The 21,899-nt window shown below is 40.6% G+C and overlaps 1 protein-coding gene across 1 annotated transcript; it reads left to right on the top strand.

Moving 5' to 3' along the window:
- The first annotated feature begins 11,869 nt into the window (after positions 1 to 11,869).
- Positions 11,870 to 21,472, top strand: cahz (carbonic anhydrase). The gene is made up of 7 exons (XM_026150266.1): positions 11,870 to 12,288; positions 13,586 to 13,783; positions 15,791 to 15,909; positions 16,060 to 16,152; positions 16,246 to 16,308; positions 16,477 to 16,632; positions 20,172 to 21,472. The coding sequence occupies exons 1-7, from the start codon at positions 12,255 to 12,257 to the stop codon at positions 20,289 to 20,291; spliced, it is 783 nt and encodes a 260-aa protein (XP_026006051.1). The 5' UTR covers positions 11,870 to 12,254; the 3' UTR covers positions 20,292 to 21,472.
- Positions 21,473 to 21,899: the final 427 nt, after the last annotated feature.

Raw genomic sequence — 21,899 nt, 5'->3', positions numbered from 1 at the left:
AATAATTGAAATGGGTATATATTTGTTTTTGTTAAGTTGCCTAATAATTATGCACAGTAATAGTCACCTGCACACACAGACATCCCCCTAAAATAGCTAAAACTAAAAACAGACTAAAAACTACTTCCAAAAACATTCAGCTTTGATATTAATGAGTTTTTTGGGTTCATTGAGAACATGGTTGTTGTTCAATAATAAAATTATTCCTCAAAAATACAACTTGCCTAATAATTCTGCACTCCCTGTATAAATAAACTTGCCTTACCAACCTAAGACTTTATCTGCTGGTCATTTGACATGACGAATGACTTCTGAATAGGGATGGGTACCGGTGTCCGGTGCCATCATGGCACCGGTTCTGACATAAACGGTAGTAACCAGACCGAAAAGCAGCACACATTTCGGTGCTTTATTTCGGTGCTTTTTTTTCCTGACCTGTGATACACTTCTAGCCAATCATTTTACGTTTCCGAGGATAGTAGGCGGGCCCAGGTACGTACCTTCTTTTAGAATAGAGCTACAGATTAAAAATGCCCAAGGCGAAGCGGTCAAAAGTCTGGCTGTACTTCACAGCAAAAATGCAAACTCAGCAGCAACAAGTGCTTTAAGCTGATACTGTGATACTGTCAAAGGAGGTAACACCTTAAATCCGATGAAACACCTGGCGACGCATACCGTTTTTTTTTTAAAGCCAAGAAATGCGCTGTATTTGAGAGCTTGCTGCGAGACCTCACACCGAGCACATCTACTGCGGGTGTGGTGCCTGTTATCGGACCCGGAGTTAGCAACATCCCCAAAAACAGGAAGAGGAGAGTCCTGGCCCCTAGCCCTGCCAGTGTAGCAGAAATGATGACGGATGATGATGGCAGCAGCAGCAGCCATTCTTCTCTGCGTGAGTAGCTTAATGTTGTTCGTGTGTAATTTACGTTGAGTAGGCTAACCACGTTATTACATTAATGCATGTAAGGTGAACTAGCAAACATCATCATAGTTACATGCGGCTGTCTTGTTTGATGGCAGATACTCCCTTCACCCTGGCCAAAAAGGCTACTCCAAGCTCCAAGAAATTAATATGTTATTTTTAATTGTCTCAGACCCCAGAGAATCTTTAAATACGGCAGATTTGGCCATACTACATGGAGTCCCGTTCCTATTGTTAACCACCTCTACTGGACATAGCTATAATTCGTTCCCCAATGGGGAATAATAATCTCAACATGGCAAGGAAGAGCAGGCCCGCTGCTGTGGCACAATGATGACTGGAGAGCTGGAAGGCAAAAGTGAGGCTGGTGAATCTCGCACTGGGAGGAGCCTCAGGGTGCCGATCTTAATCTGCTCTGGACCCCAACGCTGAGGATGTGATGCTGGCTTACCGGGTTGCTGCTGACGTGGCTGCTGCATCGGAGACTGCGTGGCTGAGGAGGTCCTTATGGCCTGAGCTAATCCCTGGGCATGGAGCCCCTGTTTCAGGGGAACCAGGAGGTCCAACGCCTTCACGAGTCGCAGAAACTGCAGGAGGTTCCCTCCGGATTATAGCGTCCATAGCCGCCAAGCCAACGGACACAGTCTTTGAGTCTATAGACCCAATGATGCGAAGAGACGACTCTCGGGAGCCTCTCAAGCTCCTCGCTTAACTCCTCTGGGATGTCTGCTGGGTCCATCATGTTTGTGATCTTCTGTCGAGGATGGCTGTGTGAAGCAGGCAGGATAGGACCAAAACGCAGACTCATGGAGGCAAAAAAACCTCAAACTCAGCTTCATTACCGAAATGGAGAAAATATAAACTAAATTGAGGCTATTTTATATATTGGCGGCTATTTATTTGGTACAAATAAAACTCAATTGAATTGAATTGCCAAAGGTGTTCTACTTTCCTACCGAACTTTCCGTATGGCATCATTTATCCATGGATGAGCTTTTTTTTTTTTTTTTATTAACTCCAAACAGTGATTGTTAAAACACTGTGTAGCAACATCAGCATCATTGTAACCCCTCATCAAATTTGGCTCAAGCAAATCAAAAAACCTCTGAGCAAAATCCTGATTTATGAACTGCTCATGGATCATGAGATCCATGAGCCAAGAGAAAACACAAGGGCCAAGGTGTGGCTTTTAAAGTGAGTGGGTTCAGAGACATGCTGAATAAAATTAAAAGAGCGTGTAATAGATATAAAGTCAGAGGCCATGCTACAGCTAAGATCATCAATGTGAGAAACTGTGCAAAAATAGGAGTGCCAAGCTTTGTTTCATTATACTTAAAGACTTAAGGCTGTAATTTACGGTGGCCCCTAGAGACAAAGCACGTACAAACTCCAAAACACTTGCAAACTCCAAAGCACGTACAAACTCCAAAACACTTGCAAACTAAAAAACACATGCAAACTCCAAAACACTTGCAAATTCCAAAACACATGCAAACTCCAAAACACAACGGAAGTGCTCCAGGACGCTAGGGGCAGTGTTGAGCTCGATTTTCAAATTAAACGGCAAGTTTGTCTGTATGGGACGGTCTAGTCTCCGTCGCGCTTCCCAGGTTGCCTAGCAACCATGATACTAACCGCTGGAAACGTGTCATACAACTTTGTTTGACAGAAATGAAGGAGAACATATTTTGTTCATTTGTTTGTTTGTTTCTACAAGAGCTTTGTGTGATTTGATAAGTATCTGAGGCTGAGACCACAGGACAGTAAAACATGATTTTTGGGCTTCATTTCTGTACTGAACAGTCATTTAAGATTAGTTAGTAAATAAGAATTAGCTGATGTTGTTCATGAGACTAAAGTCATCTCACTTTGGTAATGTAAATATAATATGGCCAATATTATGGTTATTATATTAGTCATTGTTAGCTATTACAGCAGTGAACATGAACTCTGTGTCAAATACTGAGCTTCAGTACAGATTCAAGTTGCAGTTATTTACATGTCTTATCACCTTAAATCTTCACTCAAAGACAAGTATCTTTGACAGTGCACATATAGGTGTATCATATATAAGAGACAAATGTTGTTCCTTCAGTATGTTGGCATTACTAAATTTGGCTCATTGCTTACATATATTTATTAAAAGAAAATGTACAAGCTGTGATAACTGTTTCTGATAAAATGAAGAGTAGACTGATATATGAAATATTCCTTTATTGGGTGAGAAAATCAGACCATGTCATAACTGCTTTAAGTCATACAGAATAGTAGAGCTGGGTGATATGAGATTTTTTCATATCACGATATGTTTTTTTCATTTCAGGCGATAACGATATCTATCACGATATAAGCCAAATAACTATATTTGTAAGATTTAAATGTGCCGTTGCTCACAAGTAAAATGTGAAATAATCAGCAGCTTGTTTTTATTTAAATATTTATTTCCCATATTAAGTTCAACAGGGTAGATGTACTTAAGGAACATGAGACTTTTTCAGATAAATAAAGGCAAATATTGCAAACTATACAAAAGGCAGCCGCTAAAGCGTTTAAGTTTCAAAATAGAACAAACAAAACAGACTAAATTGTCAATTCCACTTAGAAACAAAATATTAATTCTAAAAATAAATCTTAGTTTGTCTTACAGAAGAACAGACAAAACTGACTAACTTTTGTCAATATCAAATAAACTGAGAACTAAAAGGAAATTCTCAATCTCTCCTTGTTGTATAGCTGAGCTTTTCAAACAGTTTTAACAGTTACTTTAGTCTGACAAAAGCCGAATGACGAATTAGCGCTTCCAGTCAGAGACTGAGGCTACGTCCACACGTACACGGGTATTTTTGAAAACGGAGATTTTCCGTTTTCGTTTTAAAAAATAATCCCGTCCACACATAAAGGCAGAAATGAAGGAAAACGCTGCTATGAACATGCCAAAGCAGCAGGTGGCGCTAGATTCCTAACCGTGCCGAAATGTTGGCCAATCAGAAGTCTAGAAGCCTCGGTGGGAAAAAGTAAACAAAGCTGGGGCATAGAAGCAGAACCGAGTCGTATGTGTGGACGGACAGTAACTGTGTGTATATGTAAGCATTTAAACACTGCAGAGAGTAGAATTAACAGTAACAGTATTGTAGAAATTCATTCACCGAAACAATAACATGGCGCACAGTGTGACGCATGCACCAGTTTATTGTATTTCCAGACTTGCTTTCGGCACAATTTACAGTGCACGCTACTCTGTTTTTTGTCAGACTTGAAATAGCCGAAATACCTTCACACTACGGAACTTCTTTGGCTCTTCCGTTCGACAATCTCTCCGGCGTTGGAACCATCATCTGTTTTCTCTTCGGTCACGCTCGGTTGATTTTTCTAGTCGGTACACTCATTTCCTCCATTACCCGCTGGCTGCTTCCCAAACAAACACACGTGCGGCTTGGCACTTGTGCTGTACGTAACAAGTCACGCGACGTGACGCTGCGGCTGTGATTGGTTCGGCTCTGCGCTACTTAATTTGGATTGGCTGACCTTTTTTTTTTTTTCTTTCTTTTTTTTTGAGGACAAGAGCGGCGAGGTCTATCGCGATAGCTTAATTTCTCTATCGAGTAAAAGTTATATCGCGATACATATCGTTATCGTTCTATCGCCCAGCTCTACAGAATAGATATCAGAGCCTTAAACAGGCTGGCTTCTGCTAAATGGGTCAAACTGGGCAGAAAGTCTACAAACACATAACATCCTTATAGAATATGACGTAACACTATAGATCAACTTAGCTCAGAATATATAAAGCATATAAACAATTACGGCAATATGATGCAACAAACACAGCAGTGCTACTGATCCAAAATACTCAAAGCTTCATAGAACTGAAACCAACATTTATTTTAGCTCCATTCTGCTGCTGATACATACTTTAGGTTTCTGAACATTAAACTTGTTGCTGCCTTTCATAGTGTGTAACTTGAAGGCCCTGAGTACTCTGAGTACTTTCTCCCACACTGAAAACACTGGGATGATCACATTATTTGAACATTACCTAATAAGACTGATTCAGCACAGACAGGTATGTTAAACTTTCCTAGCAGTCCTTCACAAACAGGGAACAGTCTGTCTATTCTCTCCATCTGTCAGCTGCTGCTGGCTCTTCCTCCTCCTCTTCCTCACACACTGCTGAGTTTGTCCTGGTGGATCATCAGGGCTGCAAAGCCTCACAGATGATGTGCAGCAGTGGGTCCCTCAGTCTGTCCTCACTCTGGACACTTGCAGTCGTCACACATGGAAATCAAATGTGTGATAAGCTGCAGGATTCAAACACAAGTGTAACTTATAAACACATGTTCATACTTTTATTCCACAATCAGAGAGAAAGAAACAGAGAGAGAGTGCAGGACAGACAGACAGGTGACAGTCTCAGGTGTACACACTGCTACAAAACAGCACAAAAGAAGGAGGATTTAGTGTTTGTGTTATTACGAAACAAGAAGAGTCCCAGATGGTACAGTGGACACATGTGTGACTCCTGTGATTAAAGCATCTTTCTTTCAGCTTAACGAGTGAACCGTCAGCTCGTTCAAACACACGTTAAAGTCCGTTTGGCTCGACACCACCGAACAGAGGCAGCAATATAACATAGCTAACATTAACAGTGCAGTGAATCCTGCTTGTGCCGTGATATTCAGGACTGCAAACCGAGCAGCATCACTGACTTTCAGCTTGTTGTGTTTGTGGATATATGACTGACTTTAATTCCACAGCATGTCTTTAGCCTGTCTTCCTTCTCTCACCCCAACCGGTCGCAGCAGATGGCCCCGCCCCTCCCTGAGCCTGGTTCTGCCGGAGGTTTCTTCCTGTTAAAAGGGAGTTTTTCCTTCCCACTGTCGCCAAAGTGCTTGCTCATAGGGGGTCATATGATTGTTGGGTTTTTCTCTGTATCTATGAAGCGCCTTGAGGCGACTTTTGTTGTGATTTGGCGCTATATAAATAAAATTGAATTGAATTGAATTATCCACAAAATCATCACAATCTCTGTAAGATTAAGGTCGCCTATATATTAGGGGTGCAACGATACACAAAATTCACGGTTCGGTTCGGTTCGATACTTTGGTGTCACGGTTCGATGTTTTTTTCGATACAAAAAAAATGTTCATGCCTTTTTAATTTGTCATTTATTAAAATTATAAATATATATTTTAACTCAAAAGTACAGTTTTTAAATTTAATGTTGCTGAAACAAAAGTAATTAAAAAAATAAATCTGATTGAGGAATCACTCATCTTTGGAAAAGAGAGTTTATTACAGAGAAATGGCTCTTTCCAAAATAAAAGCTATACTATACGCTTCTTCTGGGCTATATTCTCAGCAGCATATTGTAGCGGGTCAGGGCTGTTCGGGGTTCTGTTTGTACAGTTATGTTTTGTTTATGTTGCCATAGTGACGAGTGACGCCCTCTCGCTGCGACGGTGTGTCCTTCCGGGGTCAGAGGGCGCCCTGTGTGTTGTTGTTGTTGCTGTGCGGTTGCCGTGCTGAGCAGTTAGCTAGTGGCAGTGTTCTTCTGCAGATGTCAATAAATGGCTGTGCTCCCTGGCTAGCTCACGGGAAGCAAGACCAAACGATACCTCCGTCTCCTCGTTGTCTGAGCTTGCCACATTGGTGTCAGAAGTGGGATGATGGTGGCACCCCATGTTCTGACCCGAGTGACTTTTCCCCCGCCGGTCGTGACCGGCCGGTGCGCCAAAATAAGGCACCTGGACATTTGCAAAGTGAAAGCAAAAAACAAGCGCAAATTCAAACGCGATTTCAATATGTCACATATTGACAGTGGCTCACCGATGCCAATGACATAATTACCCAGCTACATTTCTGAAAGAATGCATCTGGACTCCCCAGGAACCTACGCCAGGATCCTGTTTGTGGACTTCAGCTCTGCCTTCAACACCATCCTTCCAGACCATCTCCGAGACAAGCTTTCCCAGATGAATGTGCCTGATCCCATCTGCCGGTGGATCACTGACTTCCTGACGGACAGGAAGCAGCAGGTGAGGCTGGGAAAGAATGTCTCGGACCATCAGCACCGGCTCCCCTCAGGGCTGTGTTCTTTCTCCTCTGCTCTTCTCCCTGTACACCAACTGCTGCACCTCCACCCACCAGTCTGTCAAGCTAATCAAGTTTGCAGATGACACCACCGTTATTGGGCTCATCTCGGACGGGGATGAGTCTGCCTACAGGAGGGAGGTTGAACGTCTGGTGTCTTGGTGCAGCCACAACAACCTGGTGCTGAATGCCCAGAAGACAGTGGAGATTATTGTGGACTTCAGGAAGCACACAGCCCCACTCCCCCCCATCATCCTGACTGACACCCCCATCACCTCTGTGGACTCATTCCGCTTCCTGGGTACCACCATCGCTCAGGACCTGAAGTGGGAGCCCACCATCACCTCCGTCATCAAGAAAGCCCAGCAGAGGATGTACTTCCTGAGGCAGCTGAAGAAATTCAACCTGCCAACACGGACGATGATGCAATTCTACACCGCAATCATCGAGTCCATCCTCACCTCCTCCATCACCGTGTGGTACGCTGGAGCCACTATCAGGGACAAACAGAGACTGCAGCGTGTTGTGCGCTCTGCTGAGAAGGTGATTGGCTGCAGACTCCCATCTCTGCAGGACCTGTACACCTCCAGGACACTGCGGCGTGCAGCTCGGATCTCAGCTGACCCTTCTCACCCTGGACACAGTCTGTTTGACCTGCTCCCCTCAGGCAGGAGGCTCCGGTCCATTCGCACCAGAACCTCTCGCCATAAGAACAGTTTCTTCCCCTCTGCTGTTGGACACATGAACAATAACCGTATGACTGTTCCCACCACTAACTCATGACCCTACGCTGTGTTCACTGCATGATTCCATGTTTTGGCACTGATCACCACCTGCACTCATGTATATATCTTTCTACGTAGCACTTTTAATTCTTATTCTCATGTATATATCTCATGTATATCTCATGCATATATCTTTCTACGTAGCACTTTTAATTCTTATTCTTACTTTTATTTTTTCATGTCTATTTAAGCGCAATTTATGACAGCATGTTTGCACTGAAGCACCGCAGCAATTTCCTAATGTTGTAAACCTGCTCAACATTTGGCAATAAAACCCTTTCTGATTCTGATTCAGAAAAAAAGCATTGACATATATTTTTCCTTCCTACGATAGGCCGACGGGCAGGGCAGAGATAGATTTTGGTAGCCCGTCTGAAAAAAATCGCTAGCCCCAGGACGTCGGGCTAGCGATTTTGCGAGCCCTGTATCTGATTGAGGAATCACTCATCTTTGGAAAAGAGTTTATTACAGAGAAATGTCTCTTTCCAAAATACAAGCTATACTATCCGCTTCTTCTGGGCTATATTCTCAGCAGCATATTAAACATATAAGGAGAATCATGTGCTAACAGCTGTCTAAATGACTCGGCTAAAGTTAGTAGCATGCTTGTTGTTTTTGTCTTTGCACTAGGATGATGTCGGCGTAAATGTGCAGTCATATTCGTTGTGTTCCCACTAGTGCTTTCAGGTTAATCTCGTTGAAATGACCTTAACGCCACAACACGGCAAATCTCCGTTAACGAGCTACCGCCGATCGCCCCGTGCATGGGGCTAGACGGCCAACACATTAACGAGCTAACTGCGCTAACACACTAGTTCCCACCCATGTAATTGAGCATTGCATGGCACATCCAACATACTGTTTTACTTTAGTCCATGACTCGCTTACCTTCAGGGTCATACGTCACATGAAAACCAAAATAATTCCAAACGCCAGATCTGAATGAGGGTGGGGGAGGTCCATGTTGCAAGGAGAGCTTAACTTCTGTCTTGCTAGCTTGCCCTGCGCTCTTCCTTCTGACTATGCTGTCTGTGTTGAGCGCTCAGTGGATCTGCGCTCGACAGTGCAGCCTAGGCGGAGTAGTCGAACGCAGATTCACTGAGCGCTCAACACAGACAGCATCGTCAGAAGGAAAGTTGATAAAATAAATTACAAATGTTGTATTGTTCGATACATATGCGTACCGAACTGAAAGCACTGTATCGAACGGTTCAATATCGATAGGAATATCGTTGCACCCCTACTATATATATATATTTTAAAGTAAAGGCTTTAAAACCAAGTTAATTCTGAAAGTATAGACATCGCTAATGTCACATAACTTTCCTGACATGTGGCCAACAATAATGGTTTAATGTTCTTCATTAAAAAATATTTGCGCATTAATAAGTGACATAATATTCAGTACTTACTTCTGAAAGTTTACTCTTCCTCCGCTCCGCTTCCACCGTTTTTTTTCGGCAAAATTATCCACACCACCACCGCACTATGAAGTCTGGGATATGTTGGGCCATGAAGGCTACACCGACCCATCCTTAAAATTCAGGGAAATTAAGGACGTATTTGAGGGCCGCATGTAGAGCAGCCTTTGAATTGGGAAAGCCTTCTCTTGTCGCTGTGACGTAATCAGCCTTAAAATGCGGCCTTTAAGGCTGCAAACCCCCTTACTTGACTGTATGTCTAAAATGTGATAAATGAAGTTAAAAAAAAAAAAAAAAAAGGCTGCAAACTCCTAATCCGGTCATTGGTACTTCCTGGCTTGTGTAGTTACTAGGTAACAAAGGCTCAACACTGCCCCTAGCGTCCTGGAGGACTTCCGTTGTGTTTTGGAATTTGCATGTGTTTTTGAGTTTGCAAGTGTTTTTGAGTTTGTACGTGTTTTGGAATTTGCATGTGTTTTGGAATTTGCATGTGTTTTGGAGTTTGTACATGTTTTGGAGTTTGCATGTGTTTTGGAATTTGCATGTGTTTTGGAGTTTGCAAGTGTTTTGGAGTTTGTACGTGCTTTGTCTCTAGGGGCCACCGTAGTAATTAGTGTCAAAGGTGCTTCAACAAAGTATTAAGCAAAAACTGTGAATATGTATATACACGTTATACTTTTGTTTTTCATTTTTAATTCAATTGGATTCATTTTAAACTGTTGTTACCATAGGGTAGGCTATTGTGTGTAATATTTTGAGGTGAAAGATTCATTTAAACTTGCTCACACTGCACCAGCTTGGCCAATACAGTCTCCAATGTGGGGTAAAGGATTAGTATCCTTTACTATATAGTCACTGTGCTTTCTCCAATCTGTAAAACACTGTGGCAACTTTGATTTTTTGATCAATAGACAAGGGGAAGTCCAGCTTGATGAAGACATCACTGCAATGTTATTTTCCTACCATATACTGAACTTTAAGATTAATTTTTTTCTTTTACTCAGAGACTAAAATCTTTGCCAGATCAGTTTTGCATTACTCGCATCAAAATATGTTCAATCCAAGTCATTTTAGAAGGTGTGTCCCCAAAGCAAGATGGAAAACTTCTATAGATCAGCTCAATATGTTTGTCAATAGGCAAATAACCCAAGAAACAACTCAAAATTCTGAAGTTCATTGATTTGGTTTTAACAAGTTAATGTGGCAAAGTTTGCTTTTCTCCAAAGGCCTCCTGAAGCTAATACTCAGCAGATATAGTCCCCAGAATATCAGTCAACCACAAATGACCAAACTGTGACTAATAACTCGGACTTTCTCTAAAGGCAAACCCAAAGATACGACTAGCCAATTTAGTGTACACAAATGTAACACTGAAGGCTTACAAAATAGCACACCAAGCTTTTAATTAAGCATAAAAAAACTTGAGAACAAGATAATTGTGCAGACGAGTCTCCATTTGTCACAACCAGGCTCAAAGTATGTGATAAAAAAAGAACAAGAACACATATAGAGTTTGGAGGCCATTGGACTGGTTCTTATAGCACTTTTCTACTCTACCTGAGCACTCTACACAATTTGTTCATTCACCCAATCACACCCATTTAGTGCTAACTAACAACCATATATTCTTTCACACTCCAATGGATGCATCAAAGGGCAACCTGGGATTAGTATCTTGTCCAAGGATACTTGGCATGCACACTGGAGCAGACTAGAATCGAACCACCAACCTTCCGGTTAGTAGGCGACCTGCTCTACCACCTGAGCTCCAGCCACCCCTGATATTTTACAATATTTCAGTTAAATAAAATAAAGACACCTAGCTTGAACGACTGTCAGCATATCAACACATGATGTCTGAATTCACAGAGGGTATTTGAGAGAGCATGTGCTAAAAACAAAACTGAAATGCTTTATCAGCTAAGCAGCGTCCATGAAAAATAAGCAGAGAAGAAACCCAAGAGGTTCTGGCAGAGCTAGTTTATGGGCGTTTTATACACCAGAGCCCTGCCTGCTCAGGTGTGCTGCCATTTGAAATTGGGTCAGTTTCACCCACCATACAGGCAACAAGAAAGCAAGGCAAGCACTATCTATAATATATAAAGAATAATAAAAATCTAAGACCCTTCAAGTTACCAATCAAAGCAGTTCTGTTGTATTGTCCAATGTCAAAATCAAAATGAACTCGATCTTTATGTTAAAAATTAAAAAATATTTTATGTTTGCTGTCAGATATCTAAACCAGAAATATTTTTAACTGGTACTTATTCAGCAAAATAACTTCAATTGCTTCAATTAACTCACACTGAAAAAAGAGAAACTCAAAATATTGAAGTTATAGATTTTTAGGGGAAATTACGTTTACACAATGTATTTAACTACTTTGAGTATTAGGGTTTAAAGTGTATTATATTATTTATTTGCGTTTTGACCTGTTTCGCTTAGGATATTGAAAACTAGGGCTATTTTGGTAGGAAAGTGTGCTTGTGTTTAACGGTTTAACTGCGGGGCTGAAGCCTCCACTCCACAACTAAGCTCCTCTGAGCGTGCAAAGGCATGAACATCCCGTGCACAAAGCTACACCAACAAGAGCTGGCAAGAGGCTTCACAATATCAGATCCGCTGGAAGCACCGAAAGACAGCATCGGCACGCTGCCGGGTGCTAGAAGAGATACATGTGTGGAGGATGTGCGCGCATCAGGTACTAATCCTTCTCTGCCAGGGGAAGAGAGAGCGGGCTGAAAAATCGCCATCACGTCGTTTCAAAAGTGAGACCCCGCATATCGTGAGGAAAGCAGGGGGGAGGAGAGGCGAGCAGGAGGACTGGGCTAGTAAAGGACGCCACCATCACATCTCTGAATGGCTGCCCTGTTCTCTCTTAAGAAGCGGCAAGCCAAACCCACCGGGGTGAGGACTGACACAGCGTATATAAAGCAACGCAGCGAGTGGTAATTACAGATCACCCTTCGCCTTTTTGTCGTCCGGCAGACTGACGTGGATTAATCAGTACCAGGGTAGCTTACAGTTGGAGCAGCCATGTCTCATGGATGGGGATACGAACCGACCAACGGTGAGGATCTTAGAGCATCCTACCGGGTTTGCTGTAGGAGAGGATGTTGCCCCACTCAACTCCGTTTTCTATATAGTTGTGTAGACAGTGGCATATATTACAAACAACAATTTGTCCATTTTCTATAATAATTTCATTGCTTAAACAATACACCACTGCGGCTAAGCCTGGGGTAGGAGCAGACCTACAGAGACCCTGATCGTTTACAGAAGCTAAGCGTTCTTATTTATTTATTCCTTTATGATTAAACATTAAAACCATAATTGTATTTTAATGAATGGATTTTATTACAGTTTTTAAAATAAAAATAAATATGTAATTTGGTTTGTTTTGATAAGTTAGTTGTTAGTTTTATTAGTTAAGATAACTGTTTCTCTGGGACACATTTTCTGTAATTTTATGTTCAAATAAAAACGGGCTGTTATGTTTTATTTAGTAATATATTTATTTAATTATATATTTATAGAATATATTTTCACTGCCTATAATACCTGGATGTTATAGACAGGAATAAAATGGGAAAATGTTGTGTGTGTGTGTGTATGTATATATATATATATATATGTATATATATATATATATATATATATATATATATATATATATATATATATATATATATATATATATATATATATATATATATATATATATATATATATATATATGTATATATACATATTTTGTACAGTTGAGATTTAGAGCTGAGGACATTTTGGAAGAGACTTATTTCGATAGAATGGCTTTTAAAACTACAATTTATGGATTATAAATAGACTTGACTATTACAACCTTTCATTAGAAATTGTATGAAAGTTTCTGTATCTAACCTACATGTGAGGTATTATCTAGCAATTTATGTGCCAAGTGTAATAGATTTCCAGTACTTACTGTGTTCATACTGTTAGCATTTACCTTGGAAAGAACTCAGATACTTTGAAAGTCATTTGTATCGTATGTATTGTGGTACTGCTGCTTTTATTAACTAAACAACTTCAACATCAAGGTTCTCATTTAGGTCAGTAGCAGTATGATCGTTTAAACGTGTTAATTTTTCAACTCTCTCATAAAGGATGTGAGCACCTTAACCTTGAGACCTTGTACTTGATAAACAGAAATGAGAAATTAAATATAAGTTCTACATTTCTTAGTCGTAAACATCGTATATTTACATTTAACTTCAGTTAGAAAAACCAATAGAAATGGTGCATTTTAAAATTCTCAGTATACTTATGTATAGCATGGAGAGTCATATGTGGAACGTATGTGTGATGTTAACACATGCATGTATTTGCAGGACCTGACACATGGGCTGCAGATTTCCCCATAGCTGATGGGAACAGGCAGTCTCCCATTAACATAATCCCTAAAGAAGCTCATTATGACCCATCTCTGAAGGCTCTGAAAATCAGCTACGACCCCTCAAACACCAAGGGCATTCTGAACAATGGGCACTCCTTCCAGGTGGACTTTGTGGATGACACAGACAGCTCCAGTAAGTACAGAGCCACAAAAAAGATATTCATCTAGTTATTTATGTCTTGTAAGGTGTGGCTAAATCATCAAATAAATGTCTAGATGTCCAATGCAATCTTCTTAATGTTTTGTACAGTTATAAAGCCTTATGGACAAAAGTGTAATGAGTATATAATATTCATTATATTGCAGTTGTGTAGAAGAGGGTCAGAAAATGTGACTCTTTGATTAAAAAATTCTAAAGTGTATGTCATTGTGTTAGTGATGGGATTTCCGGCTCTTTTTAGAGATCCGGCTCTTTCGGTTCGGCTCACTAAAAAGAGCCGGCTCTTTCGGCTCCGAACCGGCTCTTCAGGTTGTTTTGTTGCTTTAATTAATTTATTATTAACAATAATATAAAATTATGCACAAAAGGAATTACTAACATAAAAACAAGTGGTTTTATTTATATATGTTTATATATAAATATATGCGGTGGCCCCTAGAGACAAAACACGTACAAACTCCAAAACACATTTCTAGCATGAACTGAACTTCCAAAGCAGAGCTACTAGATCACTTAAATTACACAATTGAAAGCATGTGTGTATTGTTTGTGTATTTATACACAGGCACTCATATATATATTCAAATAATTTAAAAAAAAGTTCATTTACCTGTTACTACCACACACCAAATCCGGTCGTTGGTACTTGCTGGCTTGTGTAGCCACAAGATAACAAAAGCTCAACACTGCGCCCAGCATCCTGGAGCACTTCTGTTGTCTTTTGTACGTGTTTTGAGTTTTTATATGCTTCTGAGTTTTTATGTGCTTCGGAGTTTTTATGTGCTTCTGAGTTTTTATATGCTTCTGAGTTTTTATGTGCTTCGGAGTTTGTACGTGTTTTTACGTGTTTTGGAGTTTGTACGTGTTTTTACATGTTTTGGAATTTGGACATGCTTCAGAGTTCGTACGTGATTTGAAGTTTGTATGTGCTTTGTCTCTAGGGGCCACCGTAAATATACTTTTATTTATTCACTCCACATAAAATGTAATAAATAAATCATATAATACAAAAATCAACTATTCACATTTCAAGTTTTAACTATTTAAATTTTCAGCTTTTTCCTTTCACAAATTTAAAGTGAAAAGAACACAAAACACTGCAAACCACAACACAATTAAATATAAATTATAATATGAAAACTAAAAGAACATGCATATTCTCTGTCATATGGACCTGCATGAATAAACTTTCTCAATCCTTTATCATCTGCAACTGAAAATAGTTGTGGATGATTACTATACCTTTCTAATGTTGTTGTCCCTGCCTCTCTTTCTCTCTCTCTGGCTCTGTTCCTGTGCTACTGAGTGTAACTACCGCCCCTCCCCCCTCTGCCCAGCGTAAAGCACAAGGCCCGCGTGCAGAGTGAAGCGGAAAAAAAGTGCGAGAGAGAGGCTGAGAGAAAGAAAAAAAAAAAAAAACCACGTGACGGCTCGCGATAAGGAGCCGGCTCGCGTCGTTCACGTCAAAGAGCCGGCTCTAAGAGCCATTTCGTTCGCGAACGACCCATCACTACATTGTGTACATTTACAGTTGATCCTAGCATTAGTTAGCTTTATCTGTCTTGTTTATGCAGCCACCCCTGCTGTATGTACTGTAGTAGATAAGCGTGATGATGTCAGCATGCAGTTAATCATAATCAGCTCTATTTCATTATCTGCAGGTCAACAGACATCTACAGTACCCCACCCTGTTATACTATACTATACTAGTACTTTTACTGTTCACCTTTTATCCAGTGTACTGCATGTCATTACAAAAGTAAAAGTAAACACAGAATTAAGTCATTCTACTCAGTTCAAAAAGTTCAAAAAAATTGAGAACCAGAAAAGACTTAAAATCCTGTGTTATCCTCATACAGGTCAGACTCTGAAAATCCTGGGTCTTTTGCTTTTTCAATGCTGAATACAAAGATCAACACATGCAACATCTGTCCTTTCCTGACTGTGGCCCCAATGATTATGATGTTCTGTTATTACTAGCCTTGACTGGGGGTCCTATTTCTGGAGTCTACCGCCTGAGGCAGTTTCATTTCCACTGGGGAGGAAGTGACAACAGAGGCTCTGAGCACACTCTCAATGGCATCAAGTTCCCCTGTGAGGTAAAAAGATCTTGACACTGCATAGGATTAAAAACAGTTGCACACAATATGCAACTTGCGGGTCTGTTGTGTAAACAACTATTTAGTTGTTACTTTACTTTCTTCAGCTTTGTGCTTTAATATTTCAACTTTGTTTGATTTTCCTGTTAGCTTCACTTGGTGCACTGGAACACTAAGTACCCCAGTTTTGGAGAGGCAGCTGAAAAGCCTGATGGACTTGCTGTAGTGGGGGTATTTCTAAAGGTGAACCGTCAGAGGCTAAAAAGTTCAAAATGAATAATGTAAAAACAAAAAATGTTAAATATAAAAGTTTGTTGTCTTTACATTGTGTTCCAGATTGGTGCTGCCAACCCCCGCCTTCAGAAAGTTCTGGATGCTTTGGATGCCATCAAGAACAAGGTAAAATCAGCTGTCTCAGAATTGGTAAAATACAGGTTTGCTGAAAACAAATGTGCTCGTACTGTTTGTGCAGAGCAGTTTAAAGGCGTTGGAAACTAATGATGCCACTATCATGGTTTTTCTTTTGGTATTTCCTTTCTTCCATTTTCTCTTCCCTCATGCCTACAGGGAAAGCAGACAACCTTTGCTAACTTTGATCCAAGGACTCTTCTTCCTGGTTCCCCGGATTATTGGACCTATGAGGGCTCTTTGACGACTCCTCCCCTCCTGGAGAGTGTCACCTGGATTGTACTTAAGGAGCCAATCAGCGTCAGCCCTGCACAAGTACTTATCTTGGCCCCCAACCCCATCCCTTTCACACACATAGGCAATGTGTAGTTATAACTATTTGATTCAATTCAATTTTATTTATATAGCACTATATCACAACAACAGTCACCCAAGGTTCTTTATATTGTAAGACCCTACAATAACCCTACAATAATACCAAGAAAATCCCAACAATAATATAACCTCAACGAGCAAGCCCTTGGCGACAGTGTTATAAGGGTTTAGGTAGAATGTCAGAGTGTGAGTGTATTAGTCCAAAGAAAATATACACTTTAGTACATGTGCACGAATGTGTACATGCTTTTTAGTCATTTTGTCAGCTGAGAATGCTGAAAGATTTTCACATCAAATAGGAAAGTGAAAGGAAAGTATTAAGCTTCATAGACTCATGAAATCAACACAATTTCATTGTTGTTGATTAAAGAGAACAGGCTGTTTACCTGTTACTCTGTTTTTTACAGTATAATTGTACACACGTTTGTATGACTATACATTTCATTTAGTGGTTGTGCATGGTTTGGGGGCCAGAATGTTGATCCAAACATTATCACTGTCAAGAGTGTAGTTACAGAAGCCATATCAGACTTAGTAGGGTGGGTCTAAACCTTAAGTAACTGGTGTTTCACTTAGATTACACTGACTGCCTGTATCTCCAGGGCGCAGTTTGCACTCATGAATGTAACCCTCGTGTGACACAAAACTCACACAGAGGTGGCAATAAGCGTTCTCCACTAACATTAAATGTGCTCATACATTTATAAGACACACATACACTCAACAAAAATATAAACGCAACACCTTTGTTACTGCTCCCATTCCCCATGGGATGGACGTAGAGACCTAAAATTCATTCCAGATACACAATATAACCATCCCTCCCAAACAGTGGTCACAAATCAGTCCAAATGTGTGGTAGTGGGCACATCTGCTATATTGAGATAATCCATCCCACCTCACAGGTGTGCCACATCAGGATGCTGATCTGACATCATGAGTAGTGCACAGGCGTACCTCAGACTGCCCACAACAAAAGGCCACCCTGGAATGTGCAGTTTTTTGCGCTATTGGGGGTCTGGGGACCCAGAACCGGTCAGTATCTGGTGTGACCACCATTTGCCTCATGCAGTGCAACACATCGTCGCATGGAGTCTATCAGATTGTCAATTGTGGCCTGTGGAATGTTGGTCCACTCCACTTCAATGGCTGTGCGAGGTTGTTGGATATTCGTGGGAACTGGTACACGCTGTCGTATACGCCGGTCAAGCACATCCCGAACATGCTCAATGGGTGACATGTCCGGTGAGTATGCTGGCCATGCAAGAACTGGGACATTCTCAGCTGCCATCTGCCCTGAACAATGTGAACCATGATTCATCCGTGAAGAGCACACCTCTCCAACGTGCCAGACGCCATCGAATGTGAGCATTTGCCCACACAAGTCTGTTACGGCGACGAGCTGGAGTCAGGTCAAGACCCCGATGAGGACGACGGGCATGCAGTTGAGCGTCCCTGAGACGGTTTCTGACAGTTTGTGCAGAAATTGTTTGGTTGTGCAAACCAATTGTTCCAGCAGCTGTCTGGGTGGCTGGTCTCAGACGATCTTGGAGGTGAACCTGCTGGATGTGGAGGTCCTGGGCTGGTGTGGTTACACGAGGTCTGCGGTTGTGAGGCCAGTTGGATGTGCTGCCATATTCTCTGAAACGCCTGTGGAGACGGCTTATGGTTGAGAGCAGGTCAGCCACTAATCAGAAGGTCGGTGGTTCGATCCCAGGCTGCCTCCTGGCTGCATGCCAAATATCCTTGGGCAAGATACTAACCCCATGTTTGCCTACTGGTGGTGGTCAGAGGGCCCGGTGGCACCAGTGTCCGGCAGCCTCGCCTCTGTCAGTGCGCCCCAGGGCAGCTGTGGCTACAATGTAGTTTACCATCGCCAGTGTGTGAATGTGTGTGTGAATGGGTGAATGACTGAATGTAGTGTGAAGCGCTTTGGGGTCCTTAGGGACTAGAAAAGCACTATACAAATGCAGGCCATTTACCATTTGAGAAATGAACATTCAATGCACGGGCGACAGATCTGGTTGACATTCCTGCTGTCAGCATGCCAATTGCACGCTCCCTCATTGCTTGTGGCATCTGTGGCATTTTGCTGTGAGACAAAACTGCACATTCCAGGGTGGCCTTTTGTTGTGGGCAGTCTGAGGTACACCTGTGCACTACTCATGATGTCAGATCAGCATCCTGATGTGGCACACCTGTGAGGTGGGATGGATTATCTCAATATAGCAGATGTGCCCACTACCACACATTTGGACTGATTTGTGACCACTGTTTGGGAGGGATGGTTATATTATGTATCTGGAATGAATTTTAGGTCTCTACGTCCATCCCATGGGGAATGGGAGCAGTAACAAAGGTGTTGCGTTTATATTTTTGTTGAGTGTATATATAGATATAGTTATTTTCCACAAAGTAGAAATCAGTGCAGCAACACTGAAACACAGTGCAACATGTATTTAGTGACAGATAAAGGGAAACTTTGGCCTGCTAAAGTAAATTCAAGATCACCAGCTAGCTAAAGGCTAAAATAACTATTTCACTCCCAGTGAAATAGTTATTTTAGCAATTTTACTGCTTTCGGCATTTATCTTTCTTTCTCTCTCTCACACACACACATACACTGCAGTGAGATTATTCCATGTTGTCTTAGTAATTTAATTGTTTAACATCTTTCATTCCACATTGTAGTCCTAGCACACTGATGTTCAACTAATCCTGTCCTGGGAATCCTGTGAAACAGTGGTGTGAATGTTCTCAGAAAAGTGTATGAAGAAAAGTCCTTTTAGCTTCCGTTTGGTTAAACCAATGCCTTCATCAAATTGGACCAAAAAGCCATTTGACATGATAAGGGAATGCTAAAGAGGAAACTTTTATTGGATGGGCCTCTCCCACATACCAACCACTTGCATGTAACAGTAATTAATGACACTTCAATGGATGTGAGGTGGATGAAACATTATTTCATTAAAAGGTTTATTATTTGCTTATGCATGTATTACTGTTGGGTAGAAGTGCACTGTGAGCGTACATGTAAAATAGGCTGTTTTATATGATACTCAACTGCAAACGTCTTTCTTTCATTTTAAATAAGGCTTAGATGATGATTACAATTTGAAATAGCTGTTTGTTAAATATGTCTGTGTGGGAACATTACGGTGAAATGGTTTTGTTCACCTATAAAAATTTAAAAAGTAATGTACATCATGTAGTACTTTTTGAAAGGTAGTGTACTTGCTTACTAGATACAGTAACTGGTTACATTGCAACACTGACTTTGTAATTTTGTAAGTTATCAATATAACCAGCCCTTGGTGATACTACAGAGTATACATTCACCTCTCACTTGTAATCTCCTAATCTAATCTGCTTGGTGATGATTGCTAGAAATTGTACTAATGCAACTCCAAAATTCTGCAGAAGTCCATGGAAACATGATCTTTTATTACTCTCCCTTTGTCACTTTCCTTCCTCATTAGATGGCCAAGTTTCGCAGCCTCCTCTTCACCGGAGATGGAGAAGCTCCATGCTACATGGTGGACAACTACCGCCCTCCACAGCCTCTCAAGGGCCGCCTGGTCCGCGCATCCTTCAAATAAGCCCTTCTTCCTTGTCAGATCCTCTTACTCTTTTCTTCTTCTTTTGGTGAACATTCCTGTTCCCTGTGTGCAGGCTTTACTTACTTTATTGTTGCTCTGTTGAAATCACATGGAAAATTGTAACAGCCAATAACAATGATGTAGGACTTCTAGTTAGATTAGATTAAATAGATTTTTTTTGCAGTATCTGCATTTTTAAAACAACAACAACAAACTCTTTCCAAAGTGAATTATTATTTATAAGTAAGTGTCAGTAAACAATAATATCTAATATCTAAACAATAATATATAGTTGTTATCAATTTCATCAAAAAGACACTGTAGACTAGGTTTGCTTTTAATTTGTCATATAAAGCACAAATGATCTATTCATGAACAGTTTCCTGTTTATGAAGCAAAAGTCTGCTTAATGTTCTTCTTAAAGTCTTCTAAATCTTTCCTCGTGCTTAAACTTTGCCTTTATCAACATTTTGAAGCTTTCTATGAATTGATTGTGTTGTGATTTGTGCTGCAGACAGCTGCTCAGATTGTCAAAGGCTTACCGATGGCTAATTCTGCCACTGGTCAGTAAACCGGTCAGCAAAAACAGGAAGTTACTGAACTTGGATATGACATTCTTCTGTAGTCGTACTCATCATTTTACACACTATACAGCAGTTGGAGCCACCACCTATCAGGTAGTGCTTTTACGTAAGTAGATTTGACTTTTGACCCCCCCATTATGGTACAATAACAGAAGTAAGTCTGTAATTTTCTTTTCTTCCTTTTTTTGGTTTGTTTGTGTACCGGTCACCACAGTGCCTTAACCACGGTCTTGAAGGCTATTTTTCCATTCTTTCTTTTTTTGGTTTGTTTGTTTGTTTGTTTACTGGTCACCACAGTGCCTTAACTGCTGTCTTTAAGACAAATTGGAAAGAAAGTGGCATCATTTTATGGCTATGAGCATTGTTCCTTTTTACTCTTTTTTTCAGTGCCTTTAACTTATTCTCCATTTAACTAAGCTTAAATAAATAGCAGGTATTTATGAGAGACCAGAGCAATGTAAGTTTTGTTTTTCATATCAATTGTTTTAGGGTGTATCTATAGTAAAACAGGTTTAACTGCTTATAGTCACATTACACGTGTAAATGCCTGTGAGACTCTTTCACTTAATAAATGGAAAAGTGCAACAATTTCAAAAACATATGTATTATTGTCTTATTTCACAGCAATATTTGTTCTTCTTTTGGGAATTAACTGGATTTACTACAGTTCATTTTATATATGCTTGGTTTCCAGAGGAAGACTTATCTTAAAATCTCTTGTTAAAGAATAAAAGTGATCTTCTCACTTGCATCATTTAGCAGGTTTAGTTTTTACTTCTTTAGTAAATTATCAGTGAAGGATCAAGGATTAGCACATAATTTTCTATCACATTCAAAATCAATAGACAATGAATCCTTCTGACTTTGTTAATCTTCCGTATATCTGAAAAAGACAGGCAATAATTGCATCATTTTTGTCAAATATTTTGTCAAGATATCAAAATCCATGCGTCCATTTTGTCCTCCTTATTTGGGTCTGGATTGCTTAGGAAGCAGGCTGAGTGGAGTAGCTCAGGCTTCTCCC

The sequence above is a fragment of the Astatotilapia calliptera genome, chromosome 18 (assembly GCF_900246225.1).
Source record: "Astatotilapia calliptera chromosome 18, fAstCal1.2, whole genome shotgun sequence".
In the NCBI taxonomy this organism is placed as follows: domain Eukaryota; kingdom Metazoa; phylum Chordata; class Actinopteri; order Cichliformes; family Cichlidae; genus Astatotilapia; species Astatotilapia calliptera.
Note: the sequence above shows the minus strand (reverse complement) of the source record. Positions and strands in the feature narration are given on the sequence as shown.

Coding starts and splice junctions, on each gene's coding strand:
- cahz (XM_026150266.1), top strand. CDS start 12,255: ATGTCTCATGGATGGGGATACGAACCGACCAACG. Junction 16,153..16,245: donor TAGTGGGGGTATTTCTAAAG/GTGAACCGTCAG, acceptor ATTGTGTTCCAG/ATTGGTGCTGCCAACCCCCG. Junction 16,309..16,476: donor TGGATGCCATCAAGAACAAG/GTAAAATCAGCT, acceptor TCATGCCTACAG/GGAAAGCAGACAACCTTTGC.